This window comes from Lepidochelys olivacea (assembly GCF_965140295.1).
Source record: "Lepidochelys olivacea isolate rLepOli2 genome assembly, chromosome: 4".
In the NCBI taxonomy this organism is placed as follows: Eukaryota; Metazoa; Chordata; order Testudines; family Cheloniidae; genus Lepidochelys; species Lepidochelys olivacea.
Window position 1 is genome coordinate 15,407,334 of NC_140414.1, and position 25,825 is coordinate 15,433,158.

General features: G+C 46.7%; 1 protein-coding gene across 4 annotated transcripts in view; it reads right to left on the reverse strand.

Annotated features, from left to right (window-relative positions):
- LOC311520011 (UDP-glucuronosyltransferase 2A2-like) overlaps window positions 1-25,825 on the reverse strand; it is a gene marked incomplete at its 5' end in the record, with an annotated part of 41,321 nt that overhangs the window by 13,634 nt on the left and 1,862 nt on the right. For 2 of the 4 annotated variants that reach the window (XM_084627175.1, XM_084627173.1), the window contains one exon: window positions 10,869-11,769. The exons of 1 other annotated variant lie outside the window; for it this stretch is intronic. In XM_084627175.1, coding sequence (XP_084483301.1) covers window positions 10,869-11,595 — 727 coding nt within the window. Of the gene's footprint in view, window positions 1-7,475; window positions 8,264-10,868; window positions 11,770-25,825 lie in introns of those variants that run through there. One more of the 4 variants, XM_084627174.1, reaches the window with a different exon arrangement.

Consider the following 25,825-nt stretch of genomic DNA (forward strand, 5'->3'; position numbering starts at 1 on the left):
ACCAACTTCTATGGGGGAGAGAGACAAGCTTTTAAGCTACACAGATCTTTCCTTCAGGTCTGGGAAAGGTACTCAGGCCTGGTCTACACGACACGGTTAGGTCAATTTAAGCTGCCTTGCATCAACCTAAGTGTGGAAGTGTCTTCATTTAAATTTGGCTCAGCTGATCTAAATGCCTCTCTACGCCGAGTTAGTAATACCATCCCCACAGACAGCCCGTGGGGCATCCCGCCCTGAACAACTGATCTCACTGCAGAACACAAAACTCACCTAACTGGAGATGGGGAGTGGTGGGAAGGCAGGGAAGACTCTGCAAGAACCAAATCCTGTCCCGGGTGACTGATTGTTCTGCTAAAGGAGCCAATAAATTCAACAGCAGTCCCAGCAAACTGCTCACCTGCTGGGCAGCTGATCATCATAGAGGCGTTTGCTCTCATTTCTGCATAGACACAGTCTGGAAAACAGCCCACAGCTGACAACACTATAAAGACCTCTCAAATCATCTGTACATCTGTACTTTGCTGGGCCAAGCATTCTATTGGGCTTACCCACATCTTTAAAGTGTGTTGAGATCTACAGATAAAGCACTACAGATATATACAACATTGTGAGTAACCTTATCTTTTTCAGATGGGTTAACTAAGGCCCGGCAAGGGTCAGGGACTTGGTTGGGAGGGCCACTGGCCTAGGGGTTAGGGTACCAGCAACGCAGATACAAGCAAGCAACCGTTTTCATGTTCTCTCCACAGGTGCTAATGCGGAGAGTGGACTAGATGATACATCTGAGGGAAGGGAACAGAAGGAGACTCCGCCGATTGGAAGGCATGAGATGCACTGTCCTAGGGATAGGGGTTCCAAGACCACCTCTCCCAAGAAAAGGAGGCGGGTGGTGGTGGTCGGGGACTCTCTCCTCAGGGGAACTGAGTAATCTATGTGCCACCCCGACCGGGAAAACCGAGAAGTCTGCTGCTTGCCAGGAGCTAGGATTCACGATGTGACGGAGAGACTGCTGAGAATCATCAAGCCCTCGGATCGCTACCCCTTCCTGCTTCTCCACGTGGACACCAATGATACTGCCAAGAATGACCTTGAGTGGATCACTGCAGATTACGTGGCTCTGGGAAGAAGGATAAAGGAGTTTGAGGCGCAAGTGGTGTTCTCAAGTGGTGTTCCTTCCTTCTCGTGAAAGGAAAAGGCCTGGGTAGAGACCGTCAAATCGTGGAAGTCAACGAATGGCTACGCAGGTGGTGTCGGAGAGAAGGCTTTGGATTCTTTGACCATGGGATGGTGTTCCAAGAAGGAGGAGTGCTAGGCAGAGACGGGCTCCTCCTAATGGAGAGGGAAGAGCATCCTTGCAAGCAGGCTGGCTAACCTAGAGAGGAGGGCTTTAAACTAGGTTCACCAGGGAAAGGAGACCAAAGCCCTGAGGTAAGTGGGGACGTGGGAGACCGGGAGGAAGCACGAGCAGGAGGGCTCCTGCCTCATACTGAGAAAGAGAGAGACAATCAGCAAGTTATCTCAAGTGCCTATACACAAATGCAAGAAACCTGGGAAACAAGCAGGGAGAACTGGAAGTCCTGGCACAGTCAAGGAATTATGATGTGATTGGAATAACAGAGACTTGGCGGGTTCACTCACATGACTGGAGTACTATCATAGATGGATATAAACTGTTCAGGAAGGACAGGCAGGACAGAAAAGGTGGGGGAGTTGCATTGTATGTAAGAAAGTGGTATGACTGGTCAGAGCTACGGTATGAAAACTACAGAAAAACCTGAGTGTCTCTGGATTAAGTTTAGAAGTGTGAGCAACAAGGGTGATGTCATGGTGGGAGTCTGCTATAGATCACCGGACCTGGGGGATGAGGTGGACGAGGCTTTCTTCCGGCAACTCATGGAAGTTACTAGATCGCAGGCCCTGCTTCTGATGGGAGACTTCAATCACCCTGATATCTGCTGGGAGAGCAATACAGCGATGCACAGACAATCCAGGAAGTTTTTGGAAAGTGTAGGGGACAATTTCCTGGTGCAAGTGCTGAAGGAACCAACTAGGGGCAGAGCTCTTCTTGACCTGCTGCTCACAAACCAAGAAGAATTAGTAGGGGAAGCAAAAGTGGATGGGAACCTGGAAGGCAGTGGCCATGAGATGGTCGAGTTCAGGATCCTGACACAAGGAAGAAAGGAGAGCAGCTGAATACAGACCCTGGACTTCAGAAAAGCAGACTCATTCTCCCAGGGGATCCTGCCTATCAGTTCCCTGAGGGAGTCAAACATGAGGGGGAAAGGAGCCAAGGAGAGCTGGCTGTATTTTAAAGAATCCTTATTGAGGTTACAGGGACAAACCATCCCGATGTGTAGAAAGAATAGTAAATATGGAAGGCGACCAGCTTGGCTTAACAGTGAAATTCTTGCTGATCTTAAACACAAAAAAGAAGCTTACAAGAAGTGGAAGACTGGACAAATGACAAGGGAAGAGTATAAAAATATTGCTCAGGCACACAGGAGTGAAATCAGGAGGGCCAAATCGCACCTGGAGTTGCAGCTAGCAAGAGATGTTAAGAGTAACAAGAAGGGTTTCTTCGGTATGTTAGCAACAAGAAGAAAGCCAAGGAAAGTGTGGGCCCCTTACTGAATGAGGGAGGCAACCTAGTGACAGAGGATGTGGAAAAAGCTAATGTACTCAATGCTTTTTTTGCCTCTGTCTTCACAAACAAGGTCAGCTCCCAGACTACTGCACCGGGCAGCACAGCATGGGAAGGAGGTGACCAGCCGTCTGTGGAGAAAGAAGTGGTTTGGGACTATTTAGAAAAGCTGGACGAGCACAAGTCCATGAGGCCGGATGCGCTGAATCCAAGAGTGCTAAAAATTGGCGGATGTGATTGCAGAGCCATTGGCCATTATCTTTGAAAACTGGTGGCAATTGGGGGAGGTCCTGGATGACTGGAAAAAGGCTAATGTAGTGCCCATCTTTAAAAAAGGGAAGGAGGAGGATCCTGGGAACTACAGGCCAGTCAGCCTCATCTCAGTCCCTGGAAAAACCATGGAGCAGGTCCTCAAGGAATCAATTCTGAAGCACTTAGAGGAGAGGAAAGTGATCAGAAACAGTCAGCATGGATTCACAAAGGGCAAGTCATGCCTGACTAATCTAATTGCCTTCTATGACAAGATAACTGGCTCTGTGGATGAGGCCAGCAAGTTAAAGAAGTATGGGCTGGATGAATGGACTATAAGGTGGATAGAAAGCTGGCTAGATTGTCAGGCTCAAGGGGTAGTGATCAATGGCTCCATGTCTAGTTGGCAGCTTGTATCAAGTGGAGTGCCCCAAGGGTCGGTCCTGGGGCCGGTTTTGTTCAGTATCTTCATAAATGATCTGGAGGATGGCATGGATTGCACCCTCAGCAAGTTTGCAGATGACACTAAACTGGGAGGAGAGGTAGATACGCTGGAGGGTAGGGATAGGGTCCAGAGTGACCTAGACAAATTGGAGGATTAGGCCAAAAGAAATCTGATGAAGTTCAACAAGGACAAGTGCAGAGTCCTGCACTTAGGATGGAAGAATCCCATGCACAGCTACAGACTAGGGACCGAATGGCTAAGCAGCAGTTCTGCACAAAAGGACCTAGGGGTGACAGTTGACGAGAAGCTGGATATGAGTCAACAGTGTGCCCTTGTTGCCAAGAAGGCCAGTGGCATTTTGGGATGTATAAGTAGGGGCACTGCCAGCAGATCGAGGGACGTGATCATTCCCCTCTATTCGACATTGGTGAGGCCTCATCTGGAGTACTGTGTCCAGTTTTGGGCCCCACCCTACCAGAAGGATGTGGAAAAATTGGAAAACATCCAACTGAGGGCAACAAAAATGATTAGGGGACTGGAACACATGACTTATGAGGAGAGGCTGAGGGAACTGGGATTGTTTAGTCTGCAGAAGAGAAGAATGAGGGGGGGATTTGATAGCTGCTTTCAACTACCTGAAAGGGGGTTCCAAAGAGGATGGGTCTAGCCTGTTCTCAGTGGTAGCAGATGACAGAACGAGGAATAATGATCTCAAGTTGCAGTAGGGGAGGTTTAGGTTGGCTATTAGGAAAAAGTTTTTCCACTAGGAGGGTGGTGAAACACTGGAATGTGTTACCTAGGAAGGTGGTGGAATCTACTTCCTTTGAAGTTTTTAAGGTCAGGCTTGACAAAGCCCTGGCTGGGATGATTTAGTTGGGGATTGCTCCTGCTTTGAGCAGGTGCTTGGAGTAAATGACCTGAGGTCCCTTCCAACCCTGATATTCTATGATTGGCTGCCTTCTGTCTGATCCTTAATTTGCTCTGATCATTGATCACTTTTTACAGATGTTGAGAGGAAATGCAGGATGTGCTGCTCATGCATGCCTCGCCAGTGTAGGCCTCAAGCCTGCACATACAAATTTACCCAAGGAAGTTGTCTCAATTTGCAAAAATTTCAAAAGCTCCCACCTCACAGGACTCTACAGCCCAGGCTCCAGCCCGAGCCCAAACACCTACACTGCATTTAAACAGCCTCACAGCCCCTGTGAGCCCAAATCAGCTAGCATGGAACAGCCATGGGTTTTTAACTGCAGTGTAGACATATCCTAAGTGTCTTAGGGTTAGATTTTCAAAGGTATTTAAGTGCCTAAAGATGCGGCTAGGTGGCAGTGTGGAATTTATAGATGTGCCTAGGCAGGTTAGGTGTTTAATTCCCATTGAAACTCAAAATGGACAAACTCATGGAGGCACGTTTGTAAATCCTGCTAGGCGCCTAAATTCCCTTTGCCAATCGGTTCCTTAGTCACTTTCAAAAATGGGACTTCAACGTGCTTGAAAATTTTACTTGACTGCCCTGGAACTAGCACATGGTCCTCATCTTTGCAGGATCAAGTCTTCAGGTTGCTATCTGAAAGCAGTGGTCTTACCTCTCATCTCAATTACAAAACTCAAGCACTTATGAGCAAGGAAATGAGTATTTAAGATCACACCTCTTACATCACCCATATAATAAACAAACATTCTTATAATATACAAGGTAATTAAGATATCATCACAATCTGGCCCCAATTCAGGAAAGCATGTAAGCATGTGCTTAGGTCCCACTGTCAAGTTAAATTACATGCTTAAGCATCCTTCTTGAGTAGGGATACTTCACTGAATTGGAGGCTTAACTTTGACCCGGGCCTCATTTAGATACTTCCCAGGGAAATGGGACTAAGAATGCACAGTCGGTTAATTGGAGATCAGTGGTAAAGCTTAGCTCCTGTTTATTAAAAAGGGAGCAGGACTGTGCCCACGTTCCAGGACATGTTTGGCTGACACTTTAGGCTTTGTGAACACAAGTTTCTACAAAACCTAGGATCAGTAAAAATGTTTCTATGATGTTAAATTTCATTTAAAATGTAAACAACTTATCCTTAAGGAATCCTCTGTAGTCCCTGCAGGACTGTGCTCACATGAGAAAACCAGGAAGTGAAATGTATTAGAAACTTTTATAAAACTAATTGTCTCAGCTCAGAGAAATGCAAAAATTGATCAAACAGTGAAAAGAAATTTACATCTAAAATTTCTTTCAATATTTGCATCTGGCTTTGGAGGTGAAGGTGCTCAGTTCTCTTGAAAAAGCAGGCCACTTAGGCACCTAAATTCAGTTCCTAACTTGAGGGCTCCAATTTTTAAAGTCTTGGCCTGGGCAAAAAAGCTATGTCTGTCCAGTCACTGTCTCACCTCAGACATCACTGTAATACGGATTCCACTCATCCACCCAGAAATGCAAGAAAAACACATCATGGTAAACATAAAGCAGCAAGTTTGTCATCTTCTCTATGAAGGACATCCTGTCCGTCAGTCCCCCCGTGCTGGCAGGTACATACGAAGGTGGGGCTGGAAGCCCCCCACACAGCGCTCCACTGTGTTCCCTTCAGAGAACCAGAAAGTATAGACAAAAGGGATTTCAAGCAACTCTGCTATCAGCTCACCGCCTGGCAAAAGAGGGCCTGAGATTAGGACATCAAACCCCGCTTTGCAAACTGGGAGTGTTGCAACTCCAGACTGTCCAGAATCTTTGTAGTTGCCACTCCAGTCGAGATTTCACCTCTACCTGCAACTCATCCCTCAGGCTATTCTGGAAAGACTCTAGACGTTGCTTTAATTCCTTTTGCAAAGTCTCCTATTGTTTTAGGCCTTGTTATACTTTCTTTTGTCCAACTTCGATTTCTCTGAGCACTTCCATTATTTGTTCCATCTTGGTTCAACGGAAAGACCAGCTCACAAGCTTTCTCCCTGAAAACTGGATCCCATGTTTTGTCCTGAACGGTTAACCAAAGTTCAGGGTCCTGTGGGTTGTTTCCGTTAGCAAGAGAAATTGAGAACGGAGACAGGTATCTGTGAAGCAATCCTGTTTACTTGTAAAGAGTACACAAAGCCCTGTTTCCTTCAACACAGGAGGAATCAGACAGCAGGAGGCCGTGTCTTCCAGCCAGCACTCTGCTCAAAAAGCTCGCTATAGAAGCTTTTTCCCCCCTAAGGGCCATTCTCCCAGTCCCAGGGCTTGTTCAGCTGTCTCCTTGGCTTTCTGTTCCTTTTCTCCTAGCTTCTCTGGTATGTTCATCTGCTTCTCTGACACAATCCAATCCAATGAATCCCCTGCCCCCAAGACTGTTATCAGATCACAGAGGAACACTGTGGGTCTCATGACAACTCCTACTCCAGCCTTGCATGTGACTTTGTTTTGGGCAGAGGCCCCTAACTGTTTCAGCTGTCTGGCTCCATGAAGAAGTTGAATTATTATATATTTTTACTTTTACATTTATCCAGAATGACGGGCACTGATACACCCACCAGTTTCAACAAGCTTTAACCCAACCTGTGAGAGTATTTATCTGACCAGCACCTCACAATGTTAAATGTATTTGTCCTGACAACACCCTGTGAGGTAATACAGTGCTAGTATCCCCATATACAGATAGGGAACTGAGGCAGAAAGAGACCGAGGCCTTGTCTAAACAGGTATTTTGTGTTTGTTTTTAACCAGTACATCGATTTCCATGAAGGTATGTTTTGGGTGCTTTTTTTTTTTTTTAAAACAAAACAAAATAGCTATACCAGTATAATCTCTAATGTGAACTCAGTGATGTTGACTGAAATGTGCCTTGTACTCATATAACTTATTCCCCTTTCCACATGGGAAAAGGCGATGCTGCTATAAACACCTTAACACATCCCTCCTCACTGCAGGGGTGGTACCATTTTAGCTACAATGGTATCGCTCACGCAGTACAACTTATCTACAGACAAGCCCTATGTAACTTGCCCAAGGTCACCCAGGAAATGTGTGACAGACCATGAAGTTGAAGCAAGGTGTCTGGAGCCCCAGGGTAGCACCCTACCCACTGGATTAGCCTTCCTTTTAGAAAATGCAGCCCTACATTTTTGATGTTATGGTATAGACACAATCATGGCAAACAAGAGCAGTCTTACCTAAAGCATTGCTGTAGTACTGACTCCATTCTCTCCACAAAACCTGGTGAAACAGAACATCCTGAAGAGCATAAAAGAGCATATTTTCCAATCTCTCCATGAAGGACATCCTGTCCGTCAGTCTCCCCGTGCTGGCAGGTACGTATGAAGGTGGGGCTGGAAGCCCCCCACACAGCCGCTCCACTGTGTTCCCTTCAGAGAACCGGAAAGTATAGACAAAAGGGATTTCAAGCAACTCTGCTATCAGCTCACCGCCTGGAGAAAGAGGGTCTGAGATTAGGACATCAAACCCCGCTTGCTGGAGCTTTGCTATCAGCCCGGGGTTCAGCACGACACTGTCACAGGTCTGCTTTGACATCTTGATAAAGACTTCAATGGATTCTTTCATTTTCAACATGATCTCCCAGTAGGACAGATGGGGAAGCTGGTACATCCACAGATGCAGGAAGTCCTCCAACAGGGCTTCCACGGTCTGCTTAGTAAAGGGCACCGACAGGACCTCAAAGTCAAATGGGGAAGAGGACTCATTGTAATCGACAAGCAAACTTGCTGAAGGCATCAGCACAGTCACATCGTGGCCCCGAAGGGAGAGTTCCTCCAGCACCAGTTTTATGTTGAGCCAGTGACTGCCATCAGCGGGCCAGACCAGCACCTTCCCACATGATCCTGAGCCCCAGCAGCTCATGTGAACCCACAGCACCAGCAAAAGCCACTTCTTCAAAATCATGGCTGCACGTCTGCAACTCTCACTGGAACTCAGTTCAGTTCCAAAGTCCACGGTGTAAACACTTCTAAGCACGGCCCACAAAGACTGGATCCTGAGCACTCCAATCTTGATATAAGGTCATTTCAATGCAAAACTACCATATGTGGGTGGGGACAGGCTCAGCAAGTGCCAAACTCTGTTGTGGATCGCCTAGGATTCTCCTATAGGAGAAGGCACTGTTTCCTCTGCAGGACAACGGTTGTAATGCACTGTGTGGAGAAGGTGGCTGTGGATGTAGCTGAGGCCCCTTTCCAAGGAGAAGAGAACGATCCATCCTTGGATGATAGGGCATGGATCACTATATTATCTTTTCACAGGAAACTCTGCATCACCCTTACCACCTCGCCTGCCCTACTCACCGATCACTGGGGCACAATCAGCCAGAGCTTTTTGCATTCAATGCCCAGCGTGATACTGCTAGTGCATCTAGGTCACAGAGCAGCCATCACACACTCACAGCCTTGAACATGAGCGCCTGTTTTTATCTTTAAGAGGGAAGGTGGTGAGGAACCAGGCCTCTCTGCTTAGTGTTCTCTTCAGCAACTCAGGGAATGCCATTTTTGGATCAACCAATTAACCTTTGGGAGTTGAAGTTTTCATTCTCAGAGCAGGTAGCTGGCAAACACCCAGCTTCCTCGTTATCTTGCCTGAGGGCAAAAGCTGTCTCTGTGGGTGTTCTCAGAACTCCACCCATCTCACAAACTCGAACAGTTTAAACTGCCTCTATCATGATGCCAACAAATAACTCGTCTCTGGCACGGTTTAGGCATATGACAAACTGAAACAGCTACTTCTCTGCATAGGCACCTTTTACTTCAGCTACTTGTTTGCAGTGAATATTTGCTTTACCTGAGCCACATCGTTAAAGGAAATTTCCACCTAATGAATTTGTAAGACACCTTTTCTTGGCATATATCATTAATGTCTGGTCTTACCCAACTCCTCAAGCTCATCCAGGCGGCCACCTTTCACTGTAGTCTGTAACCCTTTGATTTTCTTTTCAAGGTGATTTCTCAGATCCTGAAATCCTTACTGCAGCTCATCACTGTTAGCAAGTTCCAAATTGGCCAGAGTTCGTTTGGTCTCCACTAATTCATGGAAAACCTTCTGGTCTATGGCAGTCAGGTTGCTGATCACCTCACTGATCTGTCTTACTATTGTATTACTATTGCAAACTATTATAGTGTTGCAACTCCAGACTGTCCAGACTCTTTGTAGCTGCCACTCCAGTTGAGATTTCACTTCTGCCTGCAACTCATCCCTCAGGCTATTCTGGAAAGACTCTAGACGTTGCTTTAATTCCTTTTGCAAAGTCTCCTATTGTTTTAGGCCTTGTTATACTTTCTTTTGTCCAACTTCGATTTCTCTGAGCACTTCCATTATTTGTTCCATCTTGGTTCAACGGAAAGACCAGCTCACAAGCTTTCTCCCTGAAAACTGGATCCCATGTTTTGTCCTGAACGGTTAACCAAAGTTCAGGGTCCTGTGGGTTGTTTCCGTTAGCAAGAGAAATTGAGAACGGAGACAGGTATCTGTGAAGCAATCCTGTTTACTTGTAAAGAGTACACAAAGCCCTGTTTCCTTCAACACAGGAGGAATCAGACAGCAGGAGGCCGTGTCTTCCAGCCAGCACTCTGCTCAAAAAGCTCGCTATAGAAGCTTTTTCCCCCCTAAGGGCCATTCTCCCAGTCCCAGGGCTTGTTCAGCTGTCTCCTTGGCTTTCTGTTCCTTTTCTCCTAGCTTCTCTGGTATGTTCATCTGCTTCTCTGACACAATCCAATTCAATGAATCCCCTGCCCCCAAGACTGTTATCAGATCACAGAGGAACACTGTGGGTCTCATGACAACTCCTACTCCAGCCTTGCATGTGACTTTGTTTTGGGCAGAGGCCCCTAACTGTTTCAGCTGTCTGGCTCCATGAAGAAGTTGAATTATTATATATTTTTACTTTTACATTTATCCAGAATGACGGGCACTGATACACCCACCAGTTTCAACAAGCTTTAACCCAACCTGTGAGAGTATTTATCTGACCAGCACCTCACAATGTTAAATGTATTTGTCCTGACAACACCCTGTGAGGTAATACAGTGCTAGTATCCCCATATACAGATAGGGAACTGAGGCAGAAAGAGACCGAGGCCTTGTCTAAACAGGTATTTTGTGTTTGTTTTTAACCAGTACATCGATTTCCATGAAGGTATGTTTTGGGTGCTTTTTTTTTTTTTTAAAACAAAACAAAATAGCTATACCAGTATAATCTCTAATGTGAACTCAGTGATGTTGACTGAAATGTGCCTTGTACTCATATAACTTATTCCCCTTTCCACATGGGAAAAGGCGATGCTGCTATAAACACCTTAACACATCCCTCCTCACTGCAGGGGTGGTACCATTTTAGCTACAATGGTATCGCTCACGCAGTACAACTTATCTACAGACAAGCCCTATGTAACTTGCCCAAGGTCACCCAGGAAATGTGTGACAGACCATGAAGTTGAAGCAAGGTGTCTGGAGCCCCAGGGTAGCACCCTACCCACTGGATTAGCCTTCCTTTTAGAAAATGCAGCCCTACATTTTTGATGTTATGGTATAGACACAATCATGGCAAACAAGAGCAGTCTTACCTAAAACATCGCTGTAGTACTGACTCCATTCTCTCCACAAAACCTGGTGAAACAGAACATCCTGAAGAGCATAAAAGAGCATATTTTCCAATCTCTCCATGAAGGACATCCTGTCCGTCAGTCTCCCCGTGCTGGCAGGTACGTATGAAGGTGGGGCTGGAAGCCCCCCACACAGCCGCTCCACTGTGTTCCCTTCAGAGAACCGGAAAGTATAGACAAAAGGGATTTCAAGCAACTCTGCTATCAGCTCACCGCCCGGAGAAAAAGGGTCTGAGATTAGGACATCAAACCCCGCTTGCCGGAGCTTTACTAGCAGCCCGGGATTCAGCACGACACTGTCACAGATCTGCTTTGACATCTTGATAAAGACTGCCATGCTTTCCGTCAATTTCACCAGGCCCTCCCAGTAGGACAGATGGGGAAGCTGGTACATCCACAGATGCAGGAAGTCCTCCAACAGGGCTTCCACAGTCTGCTTAGTAAAGGGCACCGACAGGACCTCAAAGTCAAATGGGGAAGAGGACTCATTGTAATCGACAAGCAAACTTGCTGAAGGCATCAGCACAGTCACATCGTGGCCCCGAAGGGAGAGTTCCTCCAGCACCAGTTTTATGTTGAGCCAGTGACTGCCATCAGCGGGCCAGACCAGCACCTTCCCACATGATCCTGAGCCCCAGCAGCTCATGTGAACCCACAGCACCAGCAAAAGCCACTTCTTCAAAATCATGGCTGCACGTCTGCAACTCTCACTGGAACTCAGTGAGACACTTCTAAGCACAGCCCACAAAGACTGGATCCTGAACACTCCAATCTTGATAGAAGAATAAGGTCATTTCAATGCAAAATTACCATATGTGGTGAAAGACTCAGCCAGTACCAAATCCTGGTCTGAATCACCTAGGATTTTCCTTCCGGAATGAAACTGATGGATTCTCCTGCAGAATTGAAAACAACCTGCTCCCTCTGCTGGACAGCTATTGTGACACAATGTGCATTTCCAGATCTGCAGGAAAATTACAGTCTTTGAATTGCAAAGTACAACCCCTGTCCAAAGCTCACTAAATCAATGAGTCTTTTCACTGATTTCAGTGGGCTTTGGATCAGACCCTTGTTACCAGGACTTGACCCTGTAATCACTGGTTTTTCTTTCACCAATCATGACTCACTGTCACCAACTTATTCATGATTTGTGATTGGCTGATGAATAGTTTTACAGACCCACTTGGGTCTGCGGCATTTGGGAACACTTGTCCTGAATGTGAGTGTGTGACTGGTCACCTGGTTTCTGCCTCCGCGCTGGGTGATAGGAGTAGTTCCTGAGGAGGTCCCTGGGGAGAGTCAGCAAAGGTGGGAGGCACTCCCGGAGACGGGCAGGCAGAGGAAGCTTTAGGACATCACAGTGTCGCAATTCTTGCCCACTTGGCTGCTGCTGTGGCTTCTCCTGCTTTCCAAGTGAAGTGCTCTTGCTGGCTTTCCATTTCTCCATGGTGGTGCAGGCAGGGCTGCAGAGCCTCCATGTCACACGGGCCAGCACCTATTACACACAAAGCATAGGGCCAGATTGCCCCTCCCCCTATGGGAAAACCCCCAGGGCAAAGCAAAGGGGGAACAGGTTCTCCTGAGATGCTCTGTGGAGGGTGGCCCCACACAGAATGGGGCAGCCCACTAACCCCACGATCCCCCAGGAGCCACATGGATCTCACCAAATCAGCAAGAGGCCTGGGCAATCTGCACAGAAGCCCTGTGCCTCCGCACTTCCACAGAGGGACTCAGGGTCATGGTGCTGTGGAGCCAGGATTACAGGGACCCCACCAAACACAGCTGTCCCCAGGATCCTTCCTGTAAGGGGAGTCTCACGCAGTGGGGGAGGGGCGGCAGGCTAATAGAGCTGGGGACTGTATTATCTTTCTCTGGGAAACTGCAGGGCTGATGGTGGGACAATCCTAATCACCCTACCCCAGCTGTGTGTGTGTGTGTGTGTGCAGATCCCTGGACCCACAGAGAGCCCTTTGCCGGATCTGGGAAGAGGTGGCTGTGAAGGCAACTGAAGGATAGGGCATGGATCACTGTATTATCTTTCCATGGGATACTGCATCACTTCTACCCCTGCCCCACCCCACTCCACCACCAGGGCACCCTCAGGGCCAAAGTTTTTTGCATACACTGCGAAGTGTGATACTGCTAGTGCTTCTAGATAATAAAGCAGCCATGACATACTCCACCTTGCACATGAGAGCCTGCTTTTATCATTAAGAGGGAAATTGGTGAGGAGCCAGGTCTCTCAGCTTAATGTTCTCTTCTGCCGTTCGAGGAATGCCCTGGATCAACCAGTTAAGCCTTTGGGAGGAGAGAGTTTCATGGAAGTGTCCATTCTCAGAGCAGTGTAACACCGACACCCCCCCCCCCCCCATCATTGTCAGGCAGGATCAAACCTGGGACCTCTGGAGCTGAGTGCATGAGCCTCTACCGCATGAGGTAAAAGCCACGTGGCTGTTAGCTAAGGCTGGAGAGCAGACTCAATCTCGCCAAGTGGTCTCGGTGCCACCACATGGGACAGAACACCACACCCAGGAGGTGTGTGGGTTACACAGGTACCTTGTCAATGCACGGCTTCCTCATAATATTGCCTGTTGTTTATTTCACAAAACTCTGATAAAAATCAAACTCCAACAAGTTTTAATTACTTCTGCCATGATGCCAACAAATCACTCCTCTCTGGCACTTCTTAGGCATATGGCAAGCTGACACTTTCGCTTCTCTGCTGAACTCACGTCAATGTATTGTTACCTCATCCTTCCAATAGCATGCATCCGTTTTGTCCACCTCTCACATCAGGTCTGACACCCAGATTGCAAGATCTCTGAGTCAGGGCTTATCTTTTCTGTTACTTATCTGTACAAGGCCTACCACAGGGGCCTTGACTGTGGTTCACAGGAGCTACCATAGAATAAACAACCAATTACCATAAGCATAATAAATTAGATTGGTATCTAGAAAAGTAATTAGGTGATTTGAATAAAGAACGGGGGGGGGGGGGGAGGAAGGAAGCAGTTCAAAAACACCCGAAGGATTTAGAAGCTCAAGTCCCTCAATGGTGCTTTTGCTCCTACATCCCTTACACACTCTTGAAAACCTCTTTTGGTCTAGATTTTTTATTTTGTAAAGACAGTTTAAACTCTTTGTACATAAAGACAAAGAGCCAAACAACTAGTGACTTTATAACAGTAGGTTTAAATTTTTTTTTTTTTCTTGGTGAGCAATGTCAGCCTATCGAACCAGGGAAAGCAAACCAGCATGAATCCATTTTATATCTGAGTTCACATGGGAAATGATTTATCTTCTCCCCCTTTGCATATCAGCATTATTTGCAGTGCAGCAGCTCCTGATGTATGCTAGGTTCTGTACAGACACATAGGACAGCAGGCTGAGCCCCAAAGAGATTACAGTCTCAAAAGACAAAACCAGATGAATATTTCAACAACTCCACTGCTACCCCTTCTCATCTGGGAAACTCAGTATGTTGCACCTTCACTGGGTGATGTCCCAAAAGTCTCCATTTCAACAGCACTAGTCACTTATAACTAGCTACTTATTGTTCATTGCAGTATTTGCCCTGATCACACCTTAATCTGGGCCTTTTGAAACACATTCTTCGAAAACGTAGAGTAGTCAGGACCTGATTGATAAGCCCTGGCAGCTTCGTTTACGTCAAGTGGACCTGCGTATGCTTAGCCCCTTTCGAAATCAGGTCTCATTTTGTCATTCTTATAAAAAGGTTCAAAATAGAAACTAGAGCCCAGAGTTTTACATTTGATCAATTCACTGCAAACAGCCATCAGCTTTCAAAATGGTTCCCGGTGTCGGAGAGAAGGCTTCGGATTCTTTGACCATGGGATGGTGTTCCAAGAAGGAGGAGTGCTAGGCAGAGATGGGCTCCTCCTAACGAAGAGAGGGAAAAGCATCTTCGCAACCAGGCTGGCTAACCTAGAGAGGAGGGCTTTAAATTAGGTTCACCAGGGGAAGGAGACCAAAGCCCTGAGGTAAGTGGGGACGTGGGAGACCGGGAGGAAGCACGAGCAAGAGAGCGCGAGAGGGCAGGACTCCTGCCTCATACTGAGAAAGAGAGAGACAATCCACGAGTTATCTCAAGTGCCTATACACAAATGCAAGAAGCCTGGGAAACAAGCAGGGAGAACTGGAAGTCCTGGCACAGTCAAGGAATTATGATGTGAGTGGAACAACAGACTTGGTGGGATAACTCACATGACTGGAGTACTGTCATGGATGGATATAAACTGTTCAGGAAGGACAAGCAGGGCAGAAAAAGTGGGGGAGTTGCATTGTATGTAAGAGAGTGGTATGACTGGTCAGAGCTGCGGTATGAAACTGCAGAAAAACCTGAGTGTCTCTGGATTAAGTTTAGAAGTGTGAGCAACAAGGGTGATTTCGTGGTGGGAGTCTGCTATAGACCACCGCACCAGGGGGATGAGGTGGACGAGGCTTTTTTCCAGCAACTCATGGAAGTTACTAGATCGCAGGCCCTGCTTCTGATGGGAGACTTCAATCATCCTGATATCTGCTGGGAGAGCAATACAGCGATGCACAGACAATCCAGGAAGTTTTTGGAAAGTGTAGGGGACAATTTCCTGGTGCAAGTGCTGAAGGAACCAACTAGGGGCAGAGCTCTTCTTTACCTGCTGCTCACAAACCGAGAAGAATTAGTAGGGAAAGCTAAAGTGGACGGGAACGTGGGAGGCAGTGACCATGAGATGGTCGAGTTAAGGATCCTGACACAAGGAAGAAAGGAGAGCAGCTGAATATGGACCCTGGACTTCAGAAAAGCAGACTGACTCCCTCAGGGAACTGATGGGCAGGATCCCCTGGGAGAATAACATGAGGGGGAAAGGAGTCCAGGAGAGCTGGCTGTATTTTAAAGAATCCTTATTGAGGTTACAGGGACAAACCATCCTGATGTGTAGAAAGAATAGTAAACATGGCAGGCGACCAGCTTGGCTTAACAGTGAAATCCTTGCTGATCTTAAACACAAAAAAGAAGCTTACAAGAAGTGGAAGATTGACAAATGACCAGGGAGGAGTATAAACATATTGCTCGGGCATGCAGGAGTGAAATCAGGAAGGCCAAATCACACTTGGAGTTGCAGCTAGCAGGAGATGTTAAGAGTAACAAGAAGGGTTTCTTCAGGTATGTTAGCAACAAGAAGAAAGTCAAGGAAAGTGTGGGCCCCTTACTGAATGAGGGAGGCAACCTAGTGACAGAGGATGTGGAAAAAGCTAATGTACTCAATGCTTTTTTTGCCTCTGTCTTCACAAACAAGATCAGCTCCCAGACTGCTTCATTGGGCAGCACAGCATGGGGAGCAGGTGACCAGCCCTCTGTAGAGAAAGAAGTGGTTTGGGACTATTTAGAAAAGCTGGACGAGCACAAGTCCATGGGGCCGGATGCGCTGCATCCGAGAGTGCTAAAGGAGTTGACGGATGTGATTGCAGAGCCATTGGCCATTATCTTTGAAAACTCATGGCGATCGGGGGAAGTCCCAGATGACTGGAAAAAGGCTAATGTATTGCCCATCTTTTAAAAAGGGAAGGAGGAGGATCCTGGGAACTACAGGCCAGTCAGCCTCACCTCAGTCCCTGCAAAATGCATGGAGCAGGTCCTCAAGGAATCAATTCTGAAGCACTTAGAGGAGAGGAAAGTGATCAGAAACAGTCAGCATGGATTCACCAAGGGCAAGTCATGCCTGACTAATCTAATTACCTTCTATGACGAGATAACTGGCTCTGTGGATGAGGGGAAAGCGGTGGACGTGTTGTTCCTTGACTTTAGCAAAGCTTTTGACATGGTCTCCCATTGTATTCTTGCCAGCAAGTTAAAGAAGTATGGGCTGGATGAATGGACTATAAGGTGGATAGAAAGCTGGCTAGATTGTCGGGCTCAATGGGTAGTGATCGATGGCTCCATGTCTAGTTGGTAGCCGGTATCAAGTGGAGTGCCCCAAGGGTTGGTCCTGGGGCCGGTTTTGTTCAGTATCTTCATAAATGATCTGGAGGATGGCATGGATTGCACCCTCAGCAAGTTTGCAGATGACACTAAACTGGGAGGAGAGGTAGGTACGCTGGAGGGAAGGGATAGGATACAGAGGGCCCTAGACAAATTGGAGGATTGAGCCAAAAGAAATCTGATGAGGTTCAACAAGGACAAGTGCAGAGTCCTGCAGTTAGGATGGAAGAATCCCATGCACCGATACAGACTAGGGACCGAATGGCTCAGCAGCAGTTCTGCACAAAAGGACCTAGGGGTTACAGTGGACGAGAAGCTGGATATGAGTCAACAGTGCGCCCTTGTTGCCAAGGCCAATGGCATTTTGGAATGTATATGTAGGGGCATTGCCAGCAGATCGAGGGACGTGATCCTTCCCCTCTATTCGACATTGGTGAGGCCTCATCTGGAGTACTGTGTCCAGTTTTGGGCCCCACACTACCAGAAGGATGTGGAAAAATTGGAAAGAGTCCAGCAGAGGGCAACAAAAATGATTAGGGGACTGGAACTCATGACTTATGAGGAGACGCTGAGGGAACTGGGATTGTTTAGTCTGCGGAAGGGAAGAATGAGGGGGGATTTGATAGCTGCTTTCAACTACCTGAAAGGGGGTTCCAAAGAGGATGGATCTAGATTGTTCTCAGTGGTAGCTGATGACAGAACAAGGGGTAATGGTCTCAAGTTGCAGTGGGGGAGATTTAGGTTGGATATTAGGAAAAAGCTTTTCACTAGGAGGGTGGTGAAACACTGGAATGCGTTACCCAGGGAGGTGGTGGAATCCCCTTCCTGAGATATTTTTAAGGTCAGGCTTGACAAAGCACTGGCTGGGATGATTTAGTTGGGGATTGGTCCTGCTTTGAGCAGGGGGTTGGACTAGATGACCTCCTGAGGTCCCTTCCAACTCTGATATTCTATGATTCTATTGTGAGCCACCTTATTATTACCAGTGTCACAAAAGAACCTAGAGGTCCCAACTGAGAATCAGGCCCCATTGTGCTAGGAGCTGTATAAACATACAGCAGGAAAGCTTCCCCTCTAAACAGGTGAGATGATGAATGGATGGGAGAGAGGCAGGATTATTTTACCCATAGTAAATGGAGCCATGAAGAAGTGAAGTGACTTGCCCAAGGTCACATAGGTAGTCTGTGGCAGAGCTGGGACTAGACTCCAGATCTCTTGCCTCCCCAGTCCACTGCTTTCACCATAAGGCCTAGTGGTTACTTGTTGGGCTGCCTTATAGGATCATGCCAAAAGAAACAGATGGAATGATTTTAGGCCCCAATTTCCTCTCCTGGGGAATAATCTATGGAGGGGAGAGAAACAGCTGTGTTTTTCAACCAGCAGAGTTTCCTAGGATCTTTCCCTTTCTCCTCTGCCTCCTACCTGCTCAGCTGCACCATGTAGAGCAGGAAGTTGGCACAGCTGGGCACCGAGACCAAGGCTTTTTCTTCTCACTCCCCTTTCTAGCTGTGAAGGGACATGGCAAGGCTGGAAATGTCACAAGAATGTTCAGCTGTGGAACTAAGCACAGAGAGATTAAGGTGTGGGCTCCATGCAGTTTTTGTATTGATGTACTTTCAGTTAGGGATGTGATTTTTTACCAAAATACCTATACTGGTACAACCCCTGGTGCGGACACAGTTAGACTGATATAAAAGGTGCCTTAGGCCAAGCCTACACTAGGAGTGTCTTGCCAGTATGCTAGCTTGGCAAGTGCTCCTTAGACAACCGCAGCTTATACCAGCAAAACTGGGCTTTTCCAGGCTAGCTTATTCCAGCCCCTCTAAGCAAAACAAGCTATACAAGTAAAAGGGCAGTTTCGCCGATACAACTTTGTTTATGCTAGGGGCTAGTTGTCGGCAGAGATCGCACCTCTTCGCAGCCCTGGTGGACATCACTATCGCCAACAAAAGTTTGCCGGGTACACTTGGCCCAGGAAATTGAAGCCATGTGCCTGGAATCCTCACCCACTGGACTGGGCTTCCTTTCACACAATGCGGCCCACAGTAAAGACACAATCATGGCAAACAAAAGCAGCCTTATCTAAAACATCGCTGTAGTACGGACTCCGTTCTCTCCAGAAAACCTGGTGAAACAGAACATCCTGAAGAGCGTAAAAGAGCATGTTTTTCATCCTCTCCATTAAGGCATCCTGTCCGTCAGGCTGCCCATGCTGGCAGGCACATACAAAGGAGGGGCTGGAAGCCCCCCCACATAGCTGTTCCACTGTGTTCCCCATAGAGAACTGGAAAGTATAGACAAATGGGACTCTAAGCTTCTCTGCTACTAGCTCCCCACCCAGCACTAATGGATCTGCGAGGAGAACGTTCAAGGCAGCCTCCCTCAGCATCTTCAGCTCCTCATTCCACACCACCAAATCACAAGTTGCTTTGTTTATAGACACCACCCGTGATATTAAGTTACACATCCTGGAAGCGGTCTCCCAGTATGAAAAATTGGGCAGTTCATAAAGCCACATGTGGAGAAAGTCTTCCTTCAGGAACACCATATTCTCCTTTGTGAATGGCACAGGGATCACCTCAAAATTGAAAGGGGAAGGTCTGGTGCGATCTGTGCCCAGAAAGAATGAAGGCAACAGCACAGTCACCTCATGGCCTCTGTCTGTGAGCTCTTCTAAAATGGACTTTACATTGAGCTGGTGACTGATCAGCTGGCTAGGCCAGCACCTTCCCACAGGACCCTGAGACCAAGCCAGAGCCCAGAACCAAAAAGAGTGCTGTAATACACTTCCTACACATCACGTGGCTGCGTTTCCTTGTAAGCTGTTCCACTCTGCCTGCTTGCTTGCCTGCTTCTTTTGATTCAGGTGCCAGTACGAAAGAGGACAACCCACGGAGGAGGTTATGTTCTAAAACTTCCAACATCGATTAACCTTGGTTATCTCAGAGTACAGGGAATACCTTGGCAATAAAAATCAACCTGTGCTAGCACAAAATCCTGTCCTGGATAAGACAGTATGAATCGCCTGCTTCACTCCACAGCAGGAAACAAGATTCGAGTCAAATCACTCCCTCTGCTGAGCAATCACTAACATTAATTCTTGCTCTGGATGAATTACTGCTCTTCTTACAAACTGCTACTGCCCCTACTGCAGAGAAAGAACTAGCCACCAGATAGAGTAGGGACTTGAGAAAAATAATATTGACTTACTGTAGGAAAAAGAGCATTAAGGAGAAACAAAGAAATGCATTGCCAACTGGATTGCAGCATGTGGGTTTCTGTAACTGTTTTCCAGTGCTAGATCCTATAGGAGCTGTGATAGGGAAGCCAGGAAAGTGACAGCATGTCTTCTACAGCCAGCCTGTACAGTTAGGGGCTTGCTTTCACATGGCCATGTCTACACTACCTGCCGGATAGGTGGGTAGTGATCCATCTATCGGGGATCGATTTATCGCAACTAGTGTAGACACGATAAATTGATCTCCGCTCGCTCTGCTGTCGACTCCGGAACGCCACCAGGGCGAGAGGCGGAAGCGGAGTCGACGGGGGAGCGGCGGCCGTCGATCCCGCCCCGCGAGGACACGAAGAAAGTGATTCTAATTCGATCTAAGATACGTCGACTTCAGCTACGCTATTCTCATAGCTGAAGTTGCGTATCTTAGATTGAGCCCCCCCCCGCTAGTGTAGACCAGGCCAAATTTTATACCTGGAGTTAACTTGAGGTAATTAACAGATTTGTAAAGGCTGATGTGGACACAGGGCACACATTTCATCATGTTACACAGGCCTTGTTCTTTTCTCTAGGGATCAGCATAGCCTGTCTGCAGTGGGGAGCGTCCACACTAAGCCTTTAGAAACGTTAATTACCTGTTAACAAGTTAACTGGCAATCAACTACCTCAAGTTAATTGTCAATCAATTATCTCCAGCTAAAAAAGTCTAGTGAAGACAAGGATAGGCCCTTTCTATTTGGGATAGTTCACCTGTGTTCTTTTGGCCTCTGTTTTCACCAGGTTTTTTTCTTCCATCTGCTTTGTCTTGTTTCCTGTGTTGGCTGCTTCTCTCTAGGCTATTAGGCTGGGTTAAATACCCTGGGCCTCTTCTCACTCTGTGATGCCCTCCTTCCATCATTCTATGGCATAAAAGGGCCTCAAAGCCAGCTGACCTGGCCACCTGGGAATTCCCCTTATGCAGGGAGTATACAGCCTTTAATCCTCTTCATGCAAGGGTTTCCCTCTTATGCCTTAAGTCAATGGGAGTCTTTCCAACAGGCTGTCAATCAGACCTAAAATTGTAAGTAGTCACCAAAAGAAAATAAATGCAGTTTCATGAGGCAATTTGAAGAAGCCATGCAAAAGAGCAACAGAACAATAGCAGTCATCAGCTCCAGCTCCTTCATAGGCATTATATACTCTCAGATGTATCTCGCAGTCTCAAAATTAGGTACAACCTCCATTATCTGAATGTAATGAAGGCAAGAATAAACTGAGATAAGTGAGATTTCAGATAGCTGAAGAGTTTCTGGTGTAAGGGCTTGTCTACGTGCAAACTTGGTTTAACCAAAGATGGACATGACCCTAGTTTGGATAATTGAGGCGGACCGTGCTGCATTTGACATGAGAAACAAGAAGTGTCTGACTGAGGAAGCAAATGTTCAACCCATGTGCATGATGGCTTCCTCCTGCGCTAAAGAAATGCTGCACCATGACAAAGAAAATAATTAGAAGTGAACTACTCATGGATCCTCTTGTTATTCTCTTTCAGTGGCATTCCAGGCCAGTTGTGGTTTGGTGAAACATACTGGTAGCAGCCATGTGTGCCACCACTGTACATATATAACAAAAGGAGTCTTCATTCCTGCAAGGTCTTCACAACAAGTGCTTCAGAGGAGATTCCAGCCACACACTTCCGTCATCAGAATGGACAGCGTCACTGGCTGAGAAGGGGAAGGAGGAGAGAGGTCTGAATGGATTCAATGAAGCTGCTGTAATCAGAGGGTCCTGGAACTCATTTATCCCTGTTTTAGGCCAATGTCTCTCTGTTGACTTCAGCAGAGTCACTCCTGAGTTACAACAGTGTCAGAGGAGAGGCAGCCCCACTGACTCATCAAATATCTTCCTCTGTCTCAGAGAAAAGAGACCGTTGATTATGTTTCCCTACTTCTGATATACAGATGTTTACCCTCCAGTGAAACCTCTACATTGACAAGGCCACATACTCAGCTCATATAAACCAGTGTCACTCCACTGAAGTCCATTTACACCAGCTGAGGATCTGGCCCTGCATTCAATCATTTTTTGTCACCTTATGTTACCCATCCCTTTCAAAAATAGGGGTGAGTACTTACGGAAACTCACCCAATACACTGCTATAATAGGAGTCCCATTCCTTCCAAACCAGGAGCTGCAGAAGGTCATGAATGAAGTAGAGCAATAGGTTTTCAGTCCTCTCCAAGAAGGACATCTTTTCTTGTAGTTCAGAAGTGGCAGCTGGCACGTAAGAAGGAGGAGTCAATATTTGACCACATAGTCTCTCAAATGAAAAGCCTGGGGAAAACCTCAGGGTGAAGATAAATGGCACCCTCAGCAGTTCCGCCAGCAGCTCCCCACAGGGAAGCACTGGGTCTGAGAGAAGGACATCATACCGGGACAACCGCAGCTTTTCCAGCAGCTTCCTGCTTTTTACTGCCCCATCACATATCTGCCTCTGGATGTGAGAAACGCTACGCGAGAGGCTCCTCATTGTGCTATGCATTTCCCAGAAGGAAACCTGAGCTCTCTCATAGACCCAGAAATGCAGGAATTTTTCCCACAGTGATCGCAGCCCGTCAGATGTAAATCCAACCTCAATGAGTTCGAAATGAAGAGCGGAAGCTGAAGTAGTGTTGACAGAAAGGGATGCTGAATGGACCAGCACTGTAATGTTATGGCCCATGCTTGCCAATTCTTCAGTCACCAGTTTCAGATTCATCCAGTGGCTGTAATCTGCAGGCCACACCAGCACCTTCCCAGAAAGCACATTCTCTGTCAGAAGGGAGAGGCAAAGAAATATCTTGCAGATGCACTGCAAATGTAGCATCCCTGCAGCAGTTGTGAATCAGCAGACAAAGGCTATGTTCAGACAGGGATCCGCCTTAAAAGGGTGAGTCATACAAAATTCATGTTGTCAGTAAGAAACATCCCATGATTTATGAAACACCCATCTCTTTCTGGAAAACCTGGATGGAAATTCTATTCAGCATGGAATAACTTCGCAGATCCCCCTATCAGACGGTACAAGCAGTGAACACTGAACTTGCTGTTCCATGTGATTTTAAAACTAATGGCACAACAGGGAGTTAGGCACCCACTGACTTTTAATCAGAGATAAGGGCCAGATTTACAAAGGTATTTAGGTGCCTAATGAGGCAGATAGGTGCGTAAACTGCTTAGGTGCCTAGTGGTATTTAGACAAATGCCTAACTCCCCTTAGCTTCAAAGGGTGTTAGGCACCTAACCTGCTTAGAATGAAACAGCTCTAAAGCAACACTGTTTGACTACACACCCAAATAGGGAAATGGTTTGAAGAACTTGCCTCCTCTACAGCATCCCCAGTGATCAAGGATGTCTTTCAGATGGTTAAATTGGTCTGCAGCTTGGGGTCCTTCTGGACTCCGTGTTATTGGCTGGCCAAATAACCCTGGCAGCAAACAATGCCTACCCACTTCCACCTGCTGAAGAGAATGAAATACATGTGCTGCAAGACCAGGGCTCTGTTGAAAAGAAAGGGTTTGCAGGTAGCCTGTTCTCTCAGCAATTGGGTGGCTGAAGGAGGCATGCTGTGGCCATTGAACCTGAACTGCACTCCAAGTTCAGTGTCCTTGGCAGAAATTGGAGAATGAGCGACAGGCCTGTTGCTACTATCTGCCTCTGATAAATGGGTTCCCTCTTTTTAGGAAACATTCCCCTGAGTAGTACAGCTAATTTAGACGCTGCTCTAACTTTTCTGGGGGCCCCTCTCCTTCAGCCGCCGTGCAAGCTGGGACCTGGGGGACTCTGCCCCTCTGACACTGGGTCTGAGTTCCTCTCCCTGCCCCCCATACATGAGCCAGGATCTGAGGGCCCCTGCTCCTTTGGGGGAAGGGGAGTTGAGCTCCTTTCCCTGACCCCCGGGGATCTGAGGTGACCCAGACACTGTACAGTGGAGATAATAGCACTTCCTTACCTCACAGGGGTGTCAGGAGGATAAATACATTAAAGATGGTGAGATGCTCAGATACTACAGTAACACAATACAAATAAGTACCTGAAATGGAACTAGACTATGCAATGAGATGTTTGGTATAAGAGCTGTATGCTCTTCTTTATGCCCCTAGGTGACAGTAACGTACCGTAGACTGGATTTTAAAGTCTTTGGTAAAGCCTGTAGCTTTTTTCCTGGTAACCTATTTTCTCTGCACTTAAGAAATCACTTAAAGTCCCTTTCACTGAGAGAGAAAAATAGCTTCTAAGCTTCTGCATGGCAATATTTCTCATTGCTTGCCAAGTCGCATTGTTGTTGTCCTAATGTCTTTCATTGCAGCTTATGTGTACTGTTTGGATCATTCTTTCCTTTTTCATTCTCTGTCCGTTCTTCCCCTACACAAGCAGACAGATATTGTAATGGAATAGCTATGGGAAACCACGGTGAGTCAAGTGATCTGCCAAGATTGCAATATGACAATAGAGGTTCATTTTCTTGAAGCATTAAGGGCTCGATCTTGCAAGGTGCACTGAGGCTCAGTCAGGTACTGGAGTCAGTGGGAGTTGAAGGTGCAGTTCAAACCTATTAAAAGGTTTGACTGATCATATGTAATTAGTATTTAAGTAAACTATCAGTGTTACAACACAGATTAGCTCCACTGACAACAATTCAGAACAAGGGTTCTATGTGAAATGACAGAAATTGCAGTGCCCTCATTGCTTATTACCGGATGCAGTGTATGTAAGCATAATTTGTTTTGAAAAGAGAGGCTTGGTTTTAACTAACCTGTGATGTACGTATGGGCTTTGGTTACAAAGCCATGCCTGATTTCAGTATACCCACTGAGAACCTCTGAATTTTCCTCTTACTCACCCAGCCAACTTGCCCATGCTGGAAAGGAATGGCAGAGTATATTTTATCTTCAGCCGTTTATCCACAACTGATCTGTAGCACTGACACAGAGAAAACTTGAAAGTCATCTTCACTATATTCATAGATTTTAAGGCCAGAAGGGATCATTAGAGCATCTAATCTGATCTCCTATGTAACACAAGCCAGAGAATTTCACCCAGTTACCCCTGTATTGAGCCTTATATCACAGAAGAGCCTCCAAAGTTAACATATCTTGTCATTAGGGGAAAATATGGCTTGGGTTCTGGGTCATGTTAGTGCTACCCAATACGGAAGCGGTTCGTGAAGGAGAGTATCCATGGTGGTTGTTTAGAACATCGTGGCAGTAGTCTCTCTATAATTTAGGCTGTAACTAAGATTCTAAAAATGCCCCAGCAATGACAGTTCATTCTGAATGTTGGCAGGTTGTGCCATGGGCCAGGGTTGGCTTCATAGGGAGAATCTCAAGTCAGTTGAACTAGGGATTCCAAAGAAACAGCACACTAAAAAATTGACTCTTTTCAAAATAAAAAAAGATTGTAACATTTTCTGCTCACCCTTCGTGAGGGGTGAAATGTCTACCCCTGTGCTTTTGTAGCTGACATCTTGTGCCTGGGGCCACAAAGAAAATTTGGTACATAAATTATTAGGCTTTTTTTTTTTTTTGAGCTATGGAAAGGCCATAGGGACTGCTGGTGATCCATAGACAAAGGTCAGACTACGGGATCTGTCTGGCCTTAAAAATCTATGGATATATGGCTCACGAGCATTGTGTGAAGGTTCCTGACTGAGTTCATCACTAAGTCTCCTCTGAACCTAACAAAAAG